Consider the following 23,309-nt stretch of genomic DNA (forward strand, 5'->3'; position numbering starts at 1 on the left):
AACCAAGAAAGTTGGGGAACCTCTGCCCTAAGTAAGATTCACCTGCCATGGCCAGGCGTGGTGGCTCAAGCCTGTAATCCCAGCACTTTGGGAGGCCGAGACAGGCGGATCACGAGGTCAGGAGATCGAGACCATCCTGGCTAACACAGTGAAACCCTGTCTCTACTAAAAAATACAAGAAACTAGCCGGGCGAGGTGGCGGGTGCCTGTAGTCCCAGCTACTCGGGAGGCTGAGGCAGGAGAATAGCGTAAACCTGGGAGGCGGAGCTTGCAGTGAGCTGAGATGCGGCCGCTGCATTTCAGCCTGGGCGACAGAGCGAGACTCCGTCTCAAAAAAAAAAAAAAAAAAAAGATTCACCAGCCATGAAGAATCTCTGCCATGATTTCAGGGAGAAAAGCATTCAGCTTAGTGAAGCTGAACAAGTCGAGGACACCCAAGGAAACCAGCTGCCTCCCTCCTCACTGCTCTCCAGCATTCTCGCAGTTGGCTTTGCCTGGTGCTCCAGTTTATACCTGTAATTCCTGGCTCTGGTTGTAGAATTCCTCTCGGTCATGCTGCAGCTGTCTGATCTGGCTGTGGAGCTTGGTCACCATAGTGTCACGCTGCTCCTGAAGCTGACTGTATCTAGCTTGTTCTTTCTGCAGACTAACCTTCCACATCTGGATGTCTTTCTCTTGTAACTTCAACTGATCTTTCTAGCAGAGACCAGAAATGTCATCATTTTAGCTGTCTTCCAACACAGGCAATTTAACACACACTGCATACATTTCACCTGAATAGTCACAAGCTACCCTGACAATGTAACTACAGACCCAAACTCTTAGAGCTCTCACTACTGTTTTACTTGGCTTTAGGTCAAGGTTTTCCAAATTTTACATTAAGCAAATGGATTTTAAGTTGCTTAAAGAAATCTTCTCAGGGATCAATTTGCTTCCAATACTTTCAAAAGTCCGACTACCAACACTGGAATAAAATCTCTCACACATGGTACTAAGTTCACTAAAATGATGAGCATTTACTGAATGCCTGCAGTATGCTGGGCACTCAGCAAGTGCTACCCACATTTCTTTTAACCATCACAACTTAAAGGGCAGCTGCTGCTATTATTATTTCCATTTTATAGCATGGCTAACAGAGGCTTTAAGAGGCCAAGTTACTTTTCTAAGGAACACTGGTAGAGCCGAGATTCAAACTCCAGGTCTGACTGGCTTCACACCCACTTCATACACACTTCAGTTTTGTGCCATGAAATAGCTTTACAAGAGTTGGTTTTACACTTGGAAAAATAAAATCATCTTCTGACCCTTCATCATCATGGCCAATTACATGCAAACATACACACACAAAATCACTTGTCCCCACGGTTTCTGAGAATGATGAGGGAATTCTGAGACGTCACCATTCATGTCTTAATCTCGAGTGACCTGCCAGAAGGAGTGGGAAGGACTAGGAACTCTGACCTCCTCAGCTGCTGTGCTTTGTAAGCTATCATGCTGACCCATAACAAAACAAAAAGCAAGCTCCACCTGTCCCCTCCCCAGTCCTCACCATGGCAGCATTATGTTCCTCCAGAGCTGCCGCTTTGATCACCTTGCGGAGGAGCCGCCTGTTCCGGAGGGCATGCTGCTGCCTCTTAAAACGCTCGTAGAGTAACTGGTTGTGCAGTAAAAGCAACTGGTCTCGGAGGGTGCGGATCTCATCTGAAGGAGGAGAGCCTGATTTTAAAGCAGAGGGAGGGTGCCAGAAATGCCTTTTACAGATCGTTCCATCAAGCCCCCTTCCCATGTGGTGTTAGCTTAACAAACACAATTCTTTAAGAAACAAATCACCCCTCTCTTTGCAAATGACCACTTGGCTCCCAGCAACAGCAGGGGAGAAAGTATGGACTATGTGTCTCCCTCGTGAAGGAATGCAAAAGGTCGTATCACGTGGGATGACTCTTTCAGAGCCTGCTTTCCTTTCCCCACAAATCTAGATCACACATTTCAGACGCCCTGTTTCTCAAGACCCTTCCTTCACTGTGTGTTCTCCCGGAGGAAGACACTTCACTCTGGTCTTCTCTAGGGAAGCCTGGCAGGAAGTCTGTAGTTTTGCACTTCTACTCTCAAGTGCATGGTACTTGCCACTTTTCAAAAATAAGACATGCTGACTTGGCAACACTTGAGATCCTTTAGCCAAGCAGATAGCCTGGCTGGAGCAATAGCCAAGGGGAGATCTGTTTCCCAGAGGGCACCTCCTTCAAGGACAGAAAGGGCAACAAGCAAGCAGGAACCTTGTGGGCTGGATTTGGAGCTAAAGTAACAACTTTACCTCCAAAGTGGGTCCAGTCGACAGACTTGCTGGGTAAAGGCAACCTAGGAAGAAAGTTTTTGAGTAACAAAGTTACCGATCTTACCAAGAAAAAAACTTATCTGGACTTTTATTTGCAGCAAAGTCAGATCACTTCTTTGTGGTCAAAATCTGCAATGGCATAAGAATGTTTCAAACTCCAGGGCCACAGAGAGTTAGAGAAGCCTACAGTGGACACAATGCGAGGCAGCCCCACGGCCTAGGACCTGGTCTCCAGAGCAGAGGGCCGCAGGCTGACCTCCACTGCATACACCATGGCCTCCGTTTCTGCGGCCAGCTCTCCAGAGAAACTGAGTGGTCAAACACACTGAGAGCCGTTTTCAACCCTGTCTGTTGAAATATACAGGGAGTACACTCTGTTGTGGGGCTACTGTCACTCAAATTTAAGGAAAAAGTAGGTAATTTACCTGAGCCTATCATGCCAAATCTCATTTAAAAAGAGGGATTTTAAATATTATAATCCCTGTCAAATTCCACCATAGCATAGTACATATGTACAAGAAAAATAAAAATATTCCCCAAGCACCTGTAAAGTAGCTAATAAAAGAAGGATGGGAAACAGTTTCTCAGCTAGTCCCTTCTATGAAAACTTGGGTGCCTCAGCGGGTCTGGAGGGGACATCAGCCACCTGAACTTGCATAAAATGCTGGTGATTTTATCTCCACCTAATGAACTATACCAAAATAGAAAATAATAATAATCTGTAGCTAGAGAGGAAAACACTGTGACAGATGTTCTTATATTCTTTGAAATACCACAACCTCATTTTCAGCCTACAGCTTGCAGAGGGCACACATGAAAGCATTTGAGTGTCCTCATAGAACAGAGGCACAAAATGGCCTATATAAAAAGACTCATTTTGAAGTGGACTGCTAAGGAATCATCCCACTTTAGGTGCACAGAGGTCACACATGGTCACATATATGAAGACACAACAGCCTAGAAGGACATCTGACAAACAGCAGAGAACCAGCTGCCTCAGGGTGGGAGTGTGAAGAATGATTCTTGCTCCTCTCTTACACTTTCTGTACTTCACAATAAAATGGACCATTTAACACAGAAGAGAGGGCCCCAGTCCCTTACTTGTTCAGCTCCTTGCTGTGCGCGTCTGCTCCCTGCTGTATCAGTCTGTCCAGCACTTCCATTGGGGAGGTAGAGGGCACACCATCTTCCTCTGTGCTTCCTTTTGCTTTCTTTAAAAGCTCCTCAGTCTTCCCGATGACAAAATGATGGGCTGTCTTTGGCAATGCCACCTCAAAAAGATGATCGTACGGGGGAGGCTGCCCGCTTCCAAAGCCCACTCTCGTCGAAGGTGGAATTTTACAAGGACTGGGAGTGAGGATACTGGTCTCCAAGGAAGTCTGGCATTCCCTGTCTCCCGCAGGGCTTTCATCAGCACCGCCGCAGGGCAGGTCTATGGGAGTAAAGGCTTGCTTTGGTGTGTCAGGCCCAAGCTTGTCCAGGGAGGAGTGTAAAGGCTCAGGGTTCACGCTGGCGCCCTGAGCACTGGAGGCTGCCGAGTGGGTCTTCCGCTGAGAACCTGGGAGACTCTCTCGGTAAAAGGGAGAGTCAAAGCCTCCTCGAGGAACCACAGGCTCAGCCTCTGCTGTGGTGATCTCAGAAAGTTCTCTAGATATTGCAGCTAAGAGGAAGAAAGGAAACAAAAGAAACCACAGTCGATATTCCACCTGGGAAAGGCTAGGCAGTTTGGGATGCATGCTGCCACGTGCCAGTGTCACTGAGAGGGAGGAGAAAAAGTGGCATCTGGCTGGGCATGGTGGTTAACGCCTGTAATGCCAGAACTTTGGGAGGCTGAGGCAGGAGGATCACTTGAGCCCAGGAGTTAGAGACCAGCCTGGACGACATAGGGAGATCCCATCTCTACAAAAAATACAATAAAAATCAGCTGAGCATGGTGGTGCATGCCTGTGGTCCCAGCTACTCAGGAGGCTGAGGTGGGTGGATTGCTTGAGCCTGGGAGGTCAAGGCTGCAGTGAGCCATGATTGTGCCACTGCACTCCAGCCAGGGTGACAGAGCAACACCCTGTCTCGAAAAAAAAAAAAAAGTGGCATCACTTTACCTGGCATAGGTCCCAAACTAAACCACCCATCTTGTTACCTCAAGAGAAGAAAAATCAAGCAAGCCTGTGAGCATTGGCACAAAGTCCCAGATTCATAGCAGAGCGAGGGTCAGGTTTTATCAACTCACAGCAATCCCACATACATTACCTTCTTCTTTATCTTTTTCAATACTATCTTCTTCAGAGGCCAGATCACCTAAAAACCCTGGAAGATCACTTAGAGTGACAGAACCTTTGCTGCCAGGTGGCTCTTCTGAAGAGAAACAAAGACAACTGAAGTCAAAGAAACACAGTGTAATCCCTGTAAATGTGAAACTGCTTACACTGTACAGAATATGTCTGTAATAACTCTTCCTGCTGAACAGAGAAGGCTGGACATGGCTCTGTCCTAGGGATACTACAAAAGACTAACGTATTAAAAATAATATAAGTGGCCGGACGCAGTGGCTCACGCCTGTAATCCCAGCACTTTGGGAGACCCAGGCGGGCGGATCACAAGGTCGGGAGATCGAGACCACGGTGAAACCCCGTCTCTACTAAAAATACAAAAAAAAAAATTAGCCAGGCGGGGTGGCAGGCGCCTGTAGTCCCAGCTACTCGGGAGGCTGAGGCAGGAGAATGGCGTGAACCCGGGAGGCGGAGCTTGCAGTGAGCCGAGATCACGCCACTGCACTCCAGCCTGGGCGACAGAGCGAGACTCCGTCTCACAAAAAAAAAATAATAATAATAATATAACTAAAAGTACCAAAAATAATCCCATAGCAAATAAAATGATCAGTTCTTCATGTTTCTGAAAAGAGACATAGTTTAACCTGAAATACAGGTACTTCGCTGCAATAGCTTAAAAACTGTTTTTGATATTATTAGTTTAGCTTTCAGAATTCACTACTTGTTTCATTATTTTTAGGCCTCAGTAGTTTGGATATCCCAGAATTTCCGTGTTTCCAGTTAACTTTCTTTTCTTAAACACATACAACCCAATTAGAAGAGGCACGCAAGGCCTGTGGTGACACAGAAATTTTACCTGATCCTCTGTCATTCAGAAGATGGTGCTGTCTGTGTACACATGGTCTTGCAGAATCCATTCTCTCCTCCTGAAAAGATAAGTATCTTTATATCACAAGGCAAAAAATGTTGCACATGTTCTCGAGCATATTGTAAAGTAGTTTAAAGGTCAGCCCAGTGCAGTGAATCTCAAACTGTTTGGACGCTTTCTTTCTTTTTTTTTTTTGGACACTGAATTTCACTCTTATTGCCCAGGCTGGAGTGCAATGGCGCAATCTCGGCTCACCGAAACCTCCACCTCCCGGGTTCAAGCGATTCTCCTGCCTCAGCCTCCCGAGTAGCTGGGATTACAGGCATAAGCCACCACGCCTGGCTAATTTTTGTATTTTTAGTAGAGAGGGGGTTTGTCCACATTGGTCAGGCTGGTCTCAAACTCCCAACCTCAGGTGATCTGCCTGCCTTGGCCTCTCAAAGTGCTGGGACTGTGCCCGGCAGCTTGCTTTATAGTCTTAATATATGACTGCAGACTGGGCATGATGGCCCATGCCTATAGTCCCAGCACTCTGGGAGGCCAAGGCCAGTGGATCCCTTGAGCTCAGGAGTTTGAGGCTAGCCTGGGGAACATGGCAAAACCCCATCGCTACAAAAAATTAAAAAGTTAGCCAGGCTTGGTGACTGGTGTTTGTAGTCCCAACTACCCAGGAGGCTGAAGTGGGAGGACCACCTGAGCCAGGGAGGTCAAGGCTGCAGTGAGCTGCAATTGTGCCACTACACTCCAGCCTGGGTGACAGAGTGAGACCCTGTCTCACACACACAAAATAATAATAAGAAGAAGAAGATTGGAGAATCCCAAGAGCTTTTGTTTATGAGGCATAATTATTATATTAGAAAACTAAGAAATTTTTAAAAATTTATTAATTCCCTTAAAAATAACAAGCCCATTACAAGTTAATGTAAATTACGTATTATTAAAAAAACTGTATTTCCCGAAATAAAAATAAATTTAATGAGAAGAGTGGAACATTTTTGCCATCTCTTTAATATACGGCTTCATGAAAGACAGGGGAATTCTCATATCTACCTCTACATTCAATCTGCTGCAATATGTTATTTTGACTGAAGTGTATAAAGAAAAATTTGGGGCCCCACAGATATGTAATTACAAAAATAAACATATGTGTTGCTGTTTTTATTTTTGAGACAGGGTCTGGCTCTGTCACCTGGGCTGGAATGCAGTGGCATGATCATGGCTCACTGCAATCTCTGCCTCCTGGGCTCAAGCCATCCTCCATCAGCTCCCCAAGTAGCTGGGACTACAGATGTACACCACCACACCTGGCTTTTTCTTTTCCTTTTTTTTTTTTTTTTTTGGTAGAGATGGGGTTTTGCATGTTGCCCAAGCTGGTCTTGAAGCAATCTACCTCCCTTGGACTCCCAAAGTGCTGGATACAGGAGCGAGCCACCACGCCCAGCCACAAAAAGTAAACATATGTTGACAGACTTTTCAAATACATGTCTTTGTTATTACACCAAAATTTGACAAGTGGTAGTTTCTTAAAGTTACAAAGTGAAATTTGAAACCACATCAATGAGATTTTCCTGTGTTAAAACTCACTAGTCTACCTTGTACTTTTTGTGTGTGTGTGTGATGGAGTCTTGTTCTGTTGCCCAGGCTGGAGTGCAGTGGTGTGATCTTGACTCACTGCAACCTCTGCCTCCTGGGTTCAAGTGATTCTCCTGCCTCAGTCTCCCGAGTAGCTGGGATTACAGGTGCCTGCACCATACCCAGCTAATGTCTGTATTTAGTAGAGATGGTGTTTCAGCACATAGGCCAGGCTGGTCTTGAACTCCTGACCTCAAGTGATCCACCCGCTTCAGTCTCCCAAAGTGCTAGGATTACAGGTGTAAGCCACTGCGCCCAGCCTGCTTTGTACTTTGAATGTGCTTTTTACCTATGCATGATTCTGCAACATCATACATTGGACATTCTGAAAATATTGGCTCACCAAGTTATTCACATATTCCAAATGTTGAAACACTTCATTCATTACACAATATCAAAAACTCAAATTACTAACTAAGCTTCCAAAGACTTTTCAATTTCATAAAAGTCTTGGGGCAGCTATCAAGTTCATGGTGGTATACACACGTTTTTTAATATCCTAATTTCCACCTGAGAGTTGAATTTTATTGTTGGCAACAAATACTGTCAGTTGTTTATCTTGAAGTTACATACTCAGCTCATCATTTAAGAAACTGCCTGCCAAATATCCAAGTCTGAATAACCAGTTTGTAAGACAGCTGTTCTTTCGAATAAAACTGGCACTCCATGAAAAAAGACAGCTAGTTCACCTCTCAATTCAAATAATTGCATATGCAGTATATGTGCCTTATGCATATTTTCTATTTTGCCACAAAGAATATTACACATACATGTTCTCAAGGGCTAAGATTTAATACAATTAATAATGGTTACTGCTTAATACAGAACACTCAACTTTTTAAATTTTTTTTTTATTGTTTTTAATGGAGAGAAGATGTCAGGGAAGAATACAAGGCCTCCTAGGATAGGACACTTCAATGCCTGCCTTGATTCAGGCTAAGTTGCCACCATTTCACCCCCCATCATATTTGTGCCATCAGTGCAGATGCCAACCCAGTGGGAAAGGCAAATGACAGCTTAGTGTTATGAAAGTGGGACTGGTCAGGTGTGGTGGCTCAAACCTGTAATCCCAGGATTTTGGGAGGCCCAGGTAGGAGGATCGTTTTGAGCCCAGGAGTTTAAGACTAGCTTGGGCAACATAGTGAGACCTCACTTCTACCCAAAAAAAAAAAGTTAGCCAGGCATCATGGCACATGCCTGTAGTCCCAGCTACTTGGGAGGCTGATGCAGGAGGATTGCATGAGTCTGGGAGGTCAAGGCTGCAGTGAGCCATGATCGTGCCACTGCACTCCACCCTGGGCGACAGAGCAAGACCCTGTCTCAAAAAAAAAAAAAAAAAAAAGTAGGTTTGACCTGCTGGATTCCCTACAAGAGTTCTTCCAAAGCAGAGTTTTGGAACCACCCAGGGGTCAGCAGATCACACCTTGAGAGCAGCTTGTTAGTCTATTTTCAATTATTCTGATTCAAACCCATTGCATTTTAGGTCAGAATTCTATCTGGCATAATTAGGCTTCTCAAAGTGAGGCTTTCAAGCGAGTCACTGTGCCTTGGGCAGAGGGATAGCAGATGAGTTGGATCGCACCTTCCTGGGCGGTGTGGCTGTGGCCTGGGGGAGTGAAATGTGCACGTAGTCATCCGAATGACAGAGTGGGGCTGGAGGAGGAGAGGTTGCTGGGGTTCCCAGAGGAGTTCCTTTTCCACCTGCTTAGAGACAAGGGCAGAACATATATGAACACTGAGCCCAACTATTAGAAAAACTGCCAATTTTTTTTTCAGCCTATTACTATAAATAAAGCTGCCAGAGTTAACTTTCTAGGGATCTAGATCAGTCTCTCTCTCTTTTTTCAGGTTCACTTTACACATTCTGAAAGCCCCAGGGATTTGCAATAAGTGTCAAAAACAAGTTTACAACTGCAAGTGGTCCCTTAGATCTGAAAGAGAGCTCCTCCTGCCATTAAAAGCAGGCCAAAACCAACCAATCAAATCCAGCCTAAGACATACATACCAGTTGTACCAAAGACTTTACTGTAAGGGTGTGACAGATCAGGTGGGACATTTCCAGGAGAAGTTGGAGGAGTGGTCATACCACAAACCATAGATGGGCTCCAAAGAGTAGCCTGGGAAGTTAATAAAGAACATCAGCAGTGGCAAAGGAATGCTAAGTCATCAACAAGGTTTATATCCATGCCCAGTGTTCAGCTTAAATTTAGCTTTTTCAACTAGAAAAAGGCATCTTATTAAAAGTGTATCAAGAAACAAGTTGCATTTTATAAATCAAGACTTCAAGATGAATCTAAGAGGCAACAGTAACTTTCTTTGCTAATATGATGGATCCTTAAAAGTGACTCCTGAAATGAGCAGTGTGAAATTTTCCCAACCACATACTAAATCTGACCCAAAGGGTCAGCTTCACCAGAAAGCAGAGGAGAAAGCAGGCACACCAGTTGACACCATACTTGTGGTGGTTCAGTTATCAGCCGTGTCGATGGGGAACTCAGAGTCTGAGGTAGCTGCCCTGGCGTATTTAACAACATCAGCCGAGACGTGGAGTAAGGGGTAGAAGTAGCACACCCTAAAATGGAAGGGAAGAACACAGGGGGTTAGTGTGTGGTTTTAGATTATTCTGATTAAAAAAAAAAAAAAAAAAAAAAAAAAAAGATGATCCTCTAGACCATTTGATAATATTCAATTCCCTGTACCTAAAAAATTTGAGGGACTTAACTGACATCCTTGGGGACAAAGGAACATTTCAGAGTTTCTTTAAATGCTCCTTTGAAATCAAGCTCAATAAGGTTTGATGTCTCATTAAGCCTCAAGATAACTTGAAAAAGCACAGTACGGATAACAACTTCAGTGAGTGCGACCCACAAATGAAGCCTAGATTTTTATACGAATCCAAGTCTAAATTGTTCTGACTCATTCCAACTGTGTCAGTGCTACAGCCACCAGAGCTTAACTCTAAGTGTCTGAAAATCACAAAGATTCCCTTATGAGGTAGAGCCTGGAAGTCAAATACTTGAACCCATTTTCTTTGTTAAGGGTTGGAGACACATCACCAACTCTGTTGGCATACAATCAGGTAGGAGACCAAGGATATCTAAATTAAACTTGAAGGAGAAATTATTTAGAAGAAAATGGAGGGATATGCAAATTTAAAATATTTTGGGAAAAATTTCTAGAAACTGAACTAAGTCTTACTCCAGAAAAGAAAGTCAACAAAGACAAATAATGTTTTCCAGAGACAAAGTTGCAAAACAGATAAGTACCAAAGACACTTTTTACCATAGCTATTCTGTGTGTCAACATAAGGGCTGGTGGTGACATCGGCTGAACGATGAGGAAAGCGAGCTGAGATTTGGTGAGACACAGAATAGCCATCTTCATATGAGGCTTCTGTGGGATCTAGAGAGATTTTGGCACACTCGATCACAACATCATGAGTTTCTAATCTCTTCCACCTGTAAAAGGCAATGAAAGTCAAGAAATACAAACTACTTCAGAGTTAAATTAAATACTTCAGAGTGTCAACTCAGTGCCAGCCACGGAACTCTGATAGCAGAAAACAAGCAGGACCATGCCAGCCCAAGTCTGAAACAATTCTAGTACATAAAGAAATAGCCATTCATTTTACAATCCTATACTTTCCCTGTTTAAAATGGTTATATCAAGTTAACAAGCTAATCCGAAACAAAAATTTCCTCACTAGGCGTAGCCTCAAAATGGAAAAATGGAACATAAGCTATGCAGTAGAGTAGCAGGCAGGGAAAAATGCCCTTTGGAACAAAGGTCATCAAAAAATAGGGAGACCTGAAAACTGCCAAGCAGCTGAGGCTGACTTAAGGTCTCCTATCAAGGCCTCAGGTGTCAAATCCATCCCTAGACCAGAAACAGAGTATAAAAGACAAACTAAAGAAAGTCCAAGATAATTTTCTTTTCTTTTTCTTTTTTTCTTTTTTCTTTTTTTTTGAGATGGGGTCTCCCTCTGTTACCCAGGCTGGAGTACGGTGGCATGATTGTGGCTCACTGCTACCTCCAACTCCTAGGCTCAGGGATCCTCCTGCCACAGCCTCCCAAGTAGCTGGGACTACAGGCACATACCACCATGCCTGGCTAATATTCTTACAGAAATGGGGTCTCACTTTGTTGCTCATGCTGGTCTCAAAATACTGGCCTCAAATGATCCTTCCACCTTGGCCTCCCAAAGTGCTGGGATTACAGGCATAAGCCACCATGCCTGGATGAAGGCATGATTTTTTAAATCAATGTTAGTATGGCATAATTTGCTTACAATAAAATTAATCAATCTTGCTAAGTTTTGATAAAAGTCCCGATCATAATGAAGAACATTTCCATCACCCCAAAAGTTCCTTTGTGCCCTTTGTGGTCAGTCTCTTCCCCCACTTCTTGCAACCATCGATCTGCTAAAAGCATGCTTTTTCAGGGGGTATAATAATAGTTATTCTATAGAATATATCCCTTTGGTTGAACTTTGGGTTATTTCCTTTCTTCTTTCCATTAAAAGCTGTGCTGTGCTGAACACTGTTGTATGTCTTGACATACATACAGAAGTGAGCCACTGTGCCAGCCTCCCATGAGGATTTTTTTTTTTCTTTTGAGACAGAGTCTCGCTGTGTCACCCAGGCTGGAGTGCAGTGGCACAATCTCGACTCACTGCAACCTCCACCTTCTGGATTCAAGCGATTCTCCTCCCTCAGCCTCCTGAGTAGCTGGGATTCCAGATGCCCGCCACCATCCCCAGCTAATTTTTTGCATTTTTAGTAGAGATGGGGTTTCACCATGTTTGCCAGGCTGGTCTTGAACTCCTGACCTCAGGTGATCCACCTGCCTTGGCCTCCCAAAGTGCTGGGATTACAGATGTGAGCCACTGTACCCAGCCGAGAATATTTTTAAAACTGTCTAAAGATTCCTGTTATGTGATCCGTGGTTTCACTTCTAAGAATTTATCCTATAGAAACAGACATACAACAATGTTCAGCACAGCACAGCTTGTAATGGAAAGAAGAAAGGAAATAACCCAAAGTTCAACCAAAGGGATATATTCTATAGAATAACTATTATTACACCCCCTGAAAAAGCATGCTTTTAGCAGATCAATGGTTGCAAGAAGTCGGGGAAGAGACTGACCACAAAGGGCACAAAGGAACTTTTGAGATGGTGAAATGTTCTTTATTATGATTGGGACTTTTGTCAAAACTTAGCAAAATTGATTAATTTTATTGTAAGAAAATTATGCCATACTAAAGTTGATTTTAAAAACTATGCTTAAGGCTGGGTGCGGTGGCTCGTACCTGTAATCCCAGCATTTTGGGAGGCCAAGGCAGGTGGATTACTTGAGGCCAAGTTCAAGACCAGCCTGGGCAACGTGGCAAAACCCCACCTTTAAAAAAAAGACAAAAAAAAAAAAAATTAGCCAGGCATGGTGGCATGCACCTGTAATCCCAGCTACTTGGGTGGCTAAGACTTGAGAATCACTTGAACCTGGGAGGCGGAAGTTGCAAAGAGCCAGGAAAGCGCAACTGCACTCCAGCCTGAGCAACAGGGCCAGACTCTGAAAAAAGAAAAAAAAAATGATGCTTTCAGCTGGGTACGGCGGCTCACACTTGTAATCCCAGCACTATGGGAGGCCAAGGCAGGAGGATCACTTGAGGCCGGTGGTTCAAGACCAGCCTGGGCAACAAAGTGAGACCACACCCCATCTCTACAACGACAACAACAAAAAGCTGGGCGTGGTGGCATATGCTCATGGTCTGGCCACTCAGGAGGCTGAGGTGGGAGGACAGCTTGACCCTGGGAGGTTGAGGCTGCCATGAGCCAAGTTGTGCCACTGCACTCCAGCCTGGGCAACAGAGCAAGACTGTCTCAGGAAAAAAAAAAAATAATGCTTTCCACGTGCCTGTACTCTCAGCCACCGGGGAGGCTGAAGCAGGAGGATCACTTGAGCCCAGGAGTTCGAGATTGGCCTGGGCAACATAGCAAGACCCTGCTGCAAAAAATAATAATGCTTTCAAACATTAAATGACATAAAAGGCTTATAATATAATCTTAAATGAAAAAAAGACACAAAGTTATTCAGAGACACACCCGCAAATAGATCTGACTGTAGTAAGTATTCAAAGAACTGAAGTTACAAACAATGTTCATTTATTCTTTCAACTCTTCAGTATTTGTCAAACATTCTATAAAGGCCCTAATAATTAACAGAATATTTAAAATTGAACGCCTAGTCAAGTATAAACTATTTTCTTTTAGACAACATAACTTTGCTCTATGTGTTTCTAAGGTGGTTAGTAACTCCATCAGAGATTTGCACTTTTTTTCCAAGTTTACAGAAAATAGCACAGCAACACTAAGGGCACTCCATAGATTTACCTTAACAAAACATGTGATCCTACACAACTGCTGTAGAAAGCTTATTATATCTTAGATGCTGAAAATATGGTATTAAATACAGAAAAGAAAGTGTCCAGGGCATGGGGAGAATATAAGGCAGCATCACTAAGGAGTAAGTCTTTCGATTTCAGGGCTGCCTCTTCATTCACTACCTGGGTTCTCACTGCCTGTGGGATCTTGTTAATGGGAACAGGCTCCCATTTATGCATTCTCAGCATGACTCGAAAGTGATTGAGAGCAGGCGTTAGGACACATGTGTACACATAAGAAGATTGATTTTAGAGGAGAAAATGAGAATCATAATAAAAGAGGAATACATTTAAATGTTTTATTTTAATCAAAGTAATTTATGCACTTACAATATTTCCCTGATTCTTAAAAGGACTTTTCATATTTTAATATCCAAAACTGGGAACCATCGTCTAATCAAATGCATGCTGGTTTACTTGGCATTTTTTTCTTTCTCAGATGTATATAAAATAGAATTACAACACACATCTGACGGCATCTGAGATCCAATGAAATATGGCAGTTTAAAAAGTCAATACAGTACTAAAGTTTCCTCCCATCCCTCCCCCTGCAACCACTCTGGCAGCTGCTTCCAATTCTGTTAGCTGAATTGTTATCCCGCCTCTATAGTTCTCAAGAATATGCCCTGTGCTTTTAATTTTGTGATTTATAAATTACAGACACCATCTATTAACTTACTATTATGGGAAGTGAGGATTGAGATCTCTTCCATATATCCTTTCCTTCCTCCTCAATGCTCTCAAAATAAACATGTAACTGTTCTTGTTGTTTTCAAAACTGATTTCAACATTATGACTACCTAAGTACTACTCATGGCTGAGCCACAGAGTATACTATGGTAATATTTCCTTTATTGTAAGTTTTAATTGTTCTGTTTCTCTTCCTCACCTTTTTGTGTGTCTATTGCTAATTTTTCCTAAATGTATTCTAACAGCTCTGAAACAATGCCTAATATAACTTTTATTAATGAAATGCAAAGAATACACCAGGATTATTCCTCATCTCCCTGAAGAGCTCCCTTCTGGAGCACTTTCTCCCCCGCTTCAGATTGGACAGGCTGCTCTCAGCACTGCCTGTTATCCTGACACTTTCCCTGGACATGGTCCTGTAAAAGGGTCATGATCAGGTCCCAGTCCCCTGGATTCTGTCTTCCTCTTTCATGATTTTACTCTCATTTTGGTGGAATACATGCTCCAGTGATTAACTGAGGAAGGATATATGGGAAGGAAATTTGAGTCCATACATATCTAAAAGTGTCTCATATTTGATAGACGAGTTGGCTGGCTATAGAATTCTAGTTTAAAACCTTTTTCTCACAATTTTGAAGGTATTTCAGAAGCTAATAGCATTCTGATTTCTGATCCTTATTAATGTGATTTCGTTTTTTTCTCTCTCTGAAAGGTTAATCCCTGGTACTTTAAAATTCTACAACACTGAGACCTGGTGGCATTCTTTTTTACTGATATTTAGTTGAGCACCAGGTAAGCCCCTTTAATCTGGAAACTCACATCCTTCAATCCTAGGATTTTTTTTTGTTGTATTATTTCTTTCACAATTTCTTCCTCCTCCAAAGTTTTCTTCTCTCTCTCTTTTTTTCTGAGACAGAGTCTCGCTCTGTCACCCAAGCTGGAGTGCAGCAGCACAATCTCAGCTTACTGCAACCTCTGCCTCCTAGGTTCAAATGATTCTCCTGCCTCAGCTTCCCAAGTAGCTGGGATTATAGGCACCCACCACCATGCCCGACTAATTTTTTGCAGTTTTAGTAGAGACAAGGTTTCACCATGTTGGCCAGGCTGGTCTCAAACTCCTGACCTCAAGAGATCCGCCCGCCTCAGCCTCCCAAAGTACTAGGATTATGGGTGTGAGCCACTGCACCCAGCTCTTCTTTAAAAAAGAAAAAAAATTTAATTGGATGTTGGGACTTCCTGGACTGATCATTCTAAATTTCTCTTCTGCTCATATTACCCAGCTCTATCCTTTGGTTCTGCTTTCTGAGATATTTATCTATATCTTGGAAAAGCTGATGTCTGAGATACCAACTTTATCTCCCAATTCTTTTACTGAAATGTTTATTTTGGCTATCATTTTTAATTTTGAAGAGTTCTTCCAGTCTCAAAATGGTCTTTTTCTGTGGCATCCTTGGTAATATATTTGGTAATAAAAGTAAAATATTACTATGGTAATATTTTCTTCTGCTCTATCATTATGGTTTTGTTCTAGCTCTCTTTTCTCCTCTTTATGTTGGTGTCTGTCTCTAGTGTTAAAACCTTCCTCCAAAACCAAGCAATCTGCCTAGCCAAGGTGAGTGAGGCTCTCTATAAGCTGACTGAGGAATCTTCCAAGTTAATATAGTTGGTTGAACATATGCACCCAACTGTACAGCCTCCTGGAATCCCACTGTCTACAGTAAAGACTTCTTTGTTTTTCAATATAAACCCACAAGGAGGAGAACAGGAGAGAGAGAACAGAACCAGAAGTTTTTGAAACTAAAATACAGACAGGCAGGTGGTAACTGACACTACAAATCCACGAAAGCAGAATCCTAAGCTGCCACTGTCTCAAAGTGAAGAGTCAACTGATTATACTACAGAATCCTTAAAATCATAAGGAATTTACAGCATCTGGTACTTCTGGAACAGCAGATGAACAGCAGGTAGATAAGGGGAGCTAAAATACTGAAGACAGGGTGAAAACCACTGGAGGAGCAGTCACAGTCCCTGGGTCCTGCCCCAACTCTACACTCCTGAGCAACAGCTCTTTTCTCACCAGAAATCTGGATTATTCTCTAGAGAGAATAAAACAAGGAATGCCTGGATAAGGTATTCCAGAAATAGTTGAGGGCATGAGTGTCATTCCAAATAAGGGGACTGATTAAGTGAAGCATATACATCCTAAATGCCAAGACCACCAACCCTTCCTCACCACCCGCCTCTTTCCCCCCAGAGGCAGTCAGACCCTTACCAGTCTGAAAATCAGAAGACTATTTTCTAAAAAATGTGACCAGCTCAAGAAGAAAACAATACCGACACCACTATTTCCAACAGATGCTCAGTTCAACATACAACAAAGCTCAAAGTCAACAAGTCCCACCACTGTGAACAAAGCTGTTTTGTCTCCCCATATATAAACAGTTTACTAGATCCTTGCAGAAGGCCTCAAAGATTTAAAAAGAATAACACAAAACAGAAAAGAAGGAAGCTTAAAAGAAACAGACTATGCAAGGAAAAGAAAACTCCTTATATATGTACATAGTCATGTGTCACTTGACGACAGTGACATGTTCTGAGAAATGCATCATTAGGCAATTTCTTTGTTGTGTGAACATCAGAGTGTACTCACACAAACCTAGATGTTACAGCCTCCTAGGCTACAAACTTGCACAGCACAGTACTGTACTAAATACTGTAGGTAACTGTAACACAACAGAAGGTATTTGTGTATCTAGACATATCTGAACACAGGAAAGGTACAGTAAAGATGTGGTGGTATAATCTCACGGAACCACTATCATCTGTGGAGCCCATCATTGACTGAAATGTCATTATGCGGTGCATAGATGAACTGGATTTCTAGAAGGAAAGACAGAGAAAACAGGAAATCAAGCACAAAATAACTAAAGAAAATATCATAGAACTTGAAGAGCTTCCAGCTTAAACAATGAGAATAGATTCACACCAACGTACATCACTGGAAATTTCAGAATATTATGACAACAAAGAGAACACCGGCTCCCCTAGAGAAAAACACAGCAAATACGGATGATCAGAAATTCCAAGAGCAACATTGGAAGCAGGGTGGCAATGGAATAATACCTTCAAATTACTAACTCTCAACCTGTAAGTCTACACCAGCCAAACAACTGCATCCCTCCTCAAAAAGCTCCTAGATGATATGTCCTATTAAATAAGAGTAAACCAAGAAGACAAGATACAGGAAATGAGAGATCCAGCACAGGAGAGAGGCGAAGGAAAGCCTCAGAAGCCTAGGATGACAGCTGGGTACTAGGTACAGACGAGAACCAGTTCGGATCAGAACAGTACCTGCCAAGAGACAGGCATGTCTCAAAGTTCCTGCTGTCCTGCACTATCTTTTTAATGAGGGACAGAGCCAGGTGACCCTGGCCTGTATAACTTGTCTGTACTTAGCTTGTCTTAACTACACACTCATGAAATTCCTACTCTCCCTTCTCTGCTTGATCAGCAGAGGACATTCATTTTATCCCACAGAAGGATTCTGTCTGACCTATTCCTGGGAGCTGAAAGCAGGCACAGACAGCAGCCTCCCCCCCACCTGCCATATTTCACGCATGTCCAGTACCTTGTCCTTGCTAGAAGCCTTACCAGACGCTGTGATGAGGGTAAGCCTTGTGTTTCCCAGACTCATTCATGACCTTGTGCGTTGACTTCCCAGAAGGGGCTGTGAAACCTCAGGGACAGTGAAACCACACCAAGACTCATATGCGCTGCTCCTCCTCTCATCTCCTGCAAACCTTCAACTACTAGTGACAAGACTGACCTTCTCTTAACTAGGCTTTGCTTCCTAATCAACTAGCTTTTCAAAACAAAGCAATACCTACAGTAAAACTATAAAGAAAAGCAAGAGAATGATTAAAAGCAATCATGGTAGTTGTCTCTGAGGTAGCAGGGAGAAAGGAGAGGTTCTCCACGGGGAGCCTCTAAGGTAATGTTCTGTTTTGTTAAGCTAGGTGCCAGCTACATGTGTTTTTGTGTCCTTATCAGACTTTACATACACATTTTCTGTACTTCTCTACATATATCTCACACTAAACTGCTTTAAGCTGGCTGAGGCTCTGTGTGGTAGAGGCAGTGTCTGTGGAGAGGTAAGATTCGCTGCTGGCGGATCAGGCAGTGAGCCAGTTTTTTCAGCAGGAGATCCCCAAGTGCCAATATCCACGGGTCAGTTTCCCCAAAAAGGGCCGGGTCTCCTAAGTGAGAAGCATAATAAGCCTGGCTACCAGGCAGAGACAAGCAGAGGGACGGAGCTGGGCCTCCCACAGCTCAGTCTATAAATTTCCTCTATCTCCCTCACTCTTACCCTCAGTTCCACTCTCCACTCCAAATAATATATGACTCCCTGAAGTCCTTTCTCCATTCTGCAAAGCCAGATTTATGTATTTTCTGCAATCCCCTTGTTTTTAGCCATATGCTTCACCTCCTTCATCGCTCCATCACTGGCACTACTGAGGTGTAAGCCTTTCTGGGGGACAGGCACTTGTGCTGCAACTTTCTCCACTCTGCTAAATGTTATTAAATGTCCTCCACCTGTGAAGAGTATGTTTTAAACTCACACAAATTTTAGCTGTACGAGTGCTTCCAAGCGGACTGATTCTGTAAGTAGAACATCTATATTCCCAAATATACCTCAACAGGGATTACCTCCGAGATCACATTTTCAATCTCTCAAAAGATTCTTTAAAATTTTGACACTAGTTTCTATACCTTCGAGGGTCCAGTTCATGGTCCTTGGATCCAGTCACTAATTCCGGATGAATTCGCACATGCTCCATCATTGGCTAGAAGAGTTGAGTTAACAAATTATAAAGGGCTGAATGTTTGTGGAACATCCAAACAATGGAATATTAGTTGACAATAAAAAGGAATGAAGTACTGATACATGTTACGACACGGATGGAACCTTAAAAACATTATACTAAGTTAAAGAAGCCAGTCACAAAAGACCACATATTATATGATCCCATTTACACAAAATGTCCAGAATAGGCAAATCTATTAAGACAGAAAACAGATTAGTGGCTGCCTACGGACTGGAGTGGGGAGGAAGAAAATGGAATTTCTTTTCAAAATTTCCCTGTCTGCCATTAAATACAAAAGGTATAAATGCAGCCTATCTAAACAGTATGCTAAGTAGCAAACAAACAAGCGGTTTTAATTTACCTTGACCACTTCTTCAAAAGTCTCCAGGTTTTCTTTCATACTGTAATGAGAACGCAAAAAGGAGACAAAGTTGCAAGGGTACATTCCATAAAGGCGATGAAAGAGTGCGTACACACTGGCATGGAGATGGACGAGATAGACTTCCGCCACGTGGCCTAGAAAAGGAACCCGTTGAGAAGAGCCTCTTAGTTGGACACAGATTGAGGTTTGCAAAACAGATATAAACAAGTGGCTGCCAGCATGACTTTTAATCTATGTATATTCCCACCTCACTCCAAAGACAGGAAGAGTGGTTTTCTAAAATGCAAACAAATCTGGACACACCAGACACCCTTATCTCAAATCCATCAGTGGCTCCCTATAACCTTTGGATAAACTCCAATCTACTAGTGTGATTCATGAAAGCCCTTCCCGATCTAACTTCTGCCCTCCTCTCCAGCCACTGCCCAAAAAGGATCCCAAACATTCTCACAATACCGAACTATCTTTATGATGACAGATCTCTGTAAAATTTATACTTTTCCACTGCTGAATTCAGCATGAGCTTCTTGAGAAAAAAAAAAGTCTTACTCATCTCTCGGTGCTTTGCACTGGACCTGGTATTTAACAAGCACTCAATATTTACAGAATGAATGTGTGAGAATCTTTTAAATCAGTATGTAGTCTTAGCTATGTAGATTTATAATTACAGAGTGAAAAAAACTATTATCTAGAAATTAGCTTAAAGAACTAAGAGTGAAAGAAATTGAACATCTTAATTTAGCCTTACCTAGACCCCGTGGAAACCCATGGCCACAGTATACATAAAGTTTCTCCACAATAATGAACAGACCATTCCTTTCTCCCAAAGATTCTACTAAACAAGCAGGCACCACGTGGGCCTATGCTTATAATTGAATCCTGTATAGGAAGCCACAGTGTTCTGTCTCATAGGTCTGACAGACTTCATCCTTTTGACAGGAATACCTCACACTGGGATAACCCAAAGATTCCAAATTTCATATGCTTACAGCTTCTGATCCCTTTGATAGAGCTCTGCTACCTGCTGATAGGGGAAAAAACAAAAAAACAAAAACAAAAAAAACCCACTGCATTTGAAATTGGAGTGCTAATCAGGACACACCGCATTTCCCTCTGACTCCTACGGTACAACGAGTGGGTTCTCAAATCTGACATTTGTGCTCTGTCACAACACAGCAGAAAAGGAAGACAGAAATGTCCCACAAGCTTAGTCCTGTACTGCTGCAATACAGACGGAGGCTGCTTTTCAGTTAATCAACAATCATGAAGTTTTACATCCTACTGCTCAATTTCTCTAACAACCAATTCTTTTAAGCCAACAAAATTAAAAAGTTATCTCAACAGTCATGTTTCTTATATGTGCCTGTAATGGATGCACCCAAGGTATTCCCTCATCTGTCTGGTGAAAACCACTCATTTCAGCTATAAAAGTCTACATGTCCAGTCCTTACAGCATATGAGCAATTAATCAATAATGAAAGCATTCACCTCACAGGGCCCAATAGGTATATGAGGATATCTGTACCTGGTTTCTTCAGGCACCATGATGAAAGACGGCCAAAAATGTCAAAGAAATCAAGAAGATGCTGTTTCCCAGACTGTGGAATCATTGGTAGCATGGTTATCAACACCAAGACGCCTGTTGTGAGGACAACGACGTCAGTGTCCATCTGCAGGAGAAAAGGTTAAACAGGAAACGTCTGTCAGGCACTGGCACCAGGATCGGCATTGTACAGTATGTGAAGAGGCTCTAAACACTGAGAGAATCACAAATCACAAGTTGACTCACACACTCATTTCCCTATCCATAAGGATTACTGAGGGGACAACATTCAAACAGACTCAACAGGAACACTGAGACCCAGCTCTACTGTAATGAGTCAGTGAGGACCATTTACAACACACCTATGCAAAGGTATCCAGGAGATGAGTTCAAACTTGACTTGGGGACACTCAAGTCCTGAAGCCTTAGGATGCCCTATTTACAGCACTTGGATGAAAACAAAAGGAGTTGCTCTTCAACAAAACACAGGAGCACTGCTCTGTTTTCATTCATTCAACCAAATCTTAAGATATTTACTTTTTGTTAATTAAAACAAAACAAAACAAAACAAAAAAACACTACACATTGACAAGTAACTTACTATTTTTTAAAGAACTACAACAGACGTATAACTGAAGGAGAAATTAGTATAGCACTAACAAGTCAACTTAAAGGCTCACTTCAAAGCAGTATTTAGAGACCAGTAAATTAAAATATATATATATATATGGAAACCTTTGAGCATGCCTATAGTTTAAATATTAAGTCAAACAAATAACTTCAAGCTAACTGAAGACACTTAACACCCAATGAATACTCAATCAAGTCTCACTAGCTAGCTATAGCAGCTCACCTGAACCATAATTAAATCATGAATGTTTGCCAGGTAGATGAAATTCAGATTTATGAAACAAGATATTAATCAAAAGACTACTATGTAGGTTAAGACATCCATTATTCCTATTGGAATAGGAATCTATGAGTCTGGGAATAAAGTTTTAAATATATTTTGATTTTTACATCAAGCATCAAGTCTTTCATTGTGGAAGATATCCAGTAAGAATAATATATTGGTAGGAGAATTGAGAATATATGAGACTACATAATGATTCTCAGCAAAAAGAACTAGCCCTGATTTCATTTATCCTAACAGTCTAACTGAAGACTCGTCCATGATTAATATTCAAAACTTACTCTTTTGGAAAAGATAAGTGTTTTGCAATTGGAACTAAATGATGTGCCTCGAAATTAGATGATATTCTCACCAATCCATTAATTAGATGATATTCTCACCAATCCATTAATTAGATGATATTCTCACCAATCCATTAATTAGATGATATTCTCACCAATCCATTAATTAGATGATATTCTCACCAATCCATTAATTAGATGATATTCTCACCAATCCATTAATTAGATTACATTCTCATCAATCAATTTGCTTAAAAAATATTAAGTTGTTAAAACTGTTCCTATTTTTTCAGAATTAAATGCATGTTTTTATAATACCCTACCAATGTGACTCCTTGGGACCCACCTCTAGGGATAATAAAAGAGTTACCCTTCTTGGCAGACACAAAAATCAATTTGCATGGTGCTGTATCAGATGAATCCAATGGTACTGCCATCCTGGAACAAATACTACTGGATATTTTCATGTCTCTGTGAGGTACAGGCAGTTAATATTAACCACATTTTTCTTATTTTATAGATAGAAAACAAGTCCAGGAACTAAAACAGATTAAACAAATAACCCTGAGTATGGCTGCACACCACTGTTAAAACTAAAATCATAAAGTTCTATTTAGATTTTGACTCCCTATATAGAAAAATGAACTAAATTTAGTGCCAAAAATTGAATGCAACTTAGTAGAACTTACATCAACAAAATCTGAATTATAGCTGCAACCAGACCATATTCCTAAATGTTTAATAGAAACTTTAAGCCATTCTTCTATTAGCTAAAAGATAATTTAGAAACAGGGATTCCCAAAAGATAATCCAGGATATTTTTAAATGAGGGAAGGCTAAACGATGATGAAATCAAGAGGTTTGGAATAATGTAACATTGAACCCATCTGATCGAAATTTTTCCATATTTGCGTGGACGAGGTATTCAACAGTCACAGTGATATATCTGAGAACTTACTAAGTACCAACTCTAGACAACATTCTGTTTGAGAAAAGCCAAATGCCTAGAAGGTTTTCAACTCTAAAAGTTAAAATCTCGCTTCCTTGCTTTAAGTTACTTAAAATTTCAGAAACTATACTCATAAAGCCATTTCAT

General features: G+C 41.9%; 1 protein-coding gene across 26 annotated transcripts in view; it reads right to left on the bottom strand.

The window, feature by feature from the left end:
* TSC1 (TSC complex subunit 1) overlaps positions 1-23,309 on the bottom strand; it is a 53,610-nt gene that overhangs the window by 11,022 nt on the left and 19,279 nt on the right. For 7 of the 26 annotated variants that reach the window (XM_008005843.3, XM_008005839.3, XM_073022057.1 and 4 more), the window contains 13 exons: positions 21,002-21,146; positions 19,456-19,610; positions 19,000-19,073; positions 10,382-10,557; positions 9,556-9,671; positions 9,105-9,216; positions 8,682-8,803; positions 5,456-5,525; positions 4,580-4,684; positions 3,434-3,992; positions 2,312-2,355; positions 1,550-1,716; positions 514-696 (listed from right to left, as the gene is read on the bottom strand). In XM_008005843.3, the coding sequence (XP_008004034.3) occupies positions 514-696; positions 1,550-1,716; positions 2,312-2,355; positions 3,434-3,992; positions 4,580-4,684; positions 5,456-5,525; positions 8,682-8,803; positions 9,105-9,216; positions 9,556-9,671; positions 10,382-10,557; positions 19,000-19,073; positions 19,456-19,610; positions 21,002-21,146 (2,028 nt within the window). Of the gene's footprint in view, positions 1-513; positions 697-1,549; positions 1,717-2,311; positions 2,356-3,433; positions 3,993-4,579; positions 4,685-5,455; positions 5,526-8,681; positions 8,804-9,104; positions 9,217-9,540; positions 9,672-10,381; positions 10,558-18,999; positions 19,074-19,455; positions 19,611-21,001; positions 21,147-21,381; position 23,309 lie in introns of those variants that run through there. The other 19 variants (XM_008005838.3, XM_073022039.1, XM_073022043.1 and 16 more) reach the window with 7 other exon arrangements.

Source organism: Chlorocebus sabaeus, chromosome 12 (genome assembly GCF_047675955.1).
Source record: "Chlorocebus sabaeus isolate Y175 chromosome 12, mChlSab1.0.hap1, whole genome shotgun sequence".
In the NCBI taxonomy this organism is placed as follows: Eukaryota; Metazoa; Chordata; class Mammalia; order Primates; family Cercopithecidae; genus Chlorocebus; species Chlorocebus sabaeus.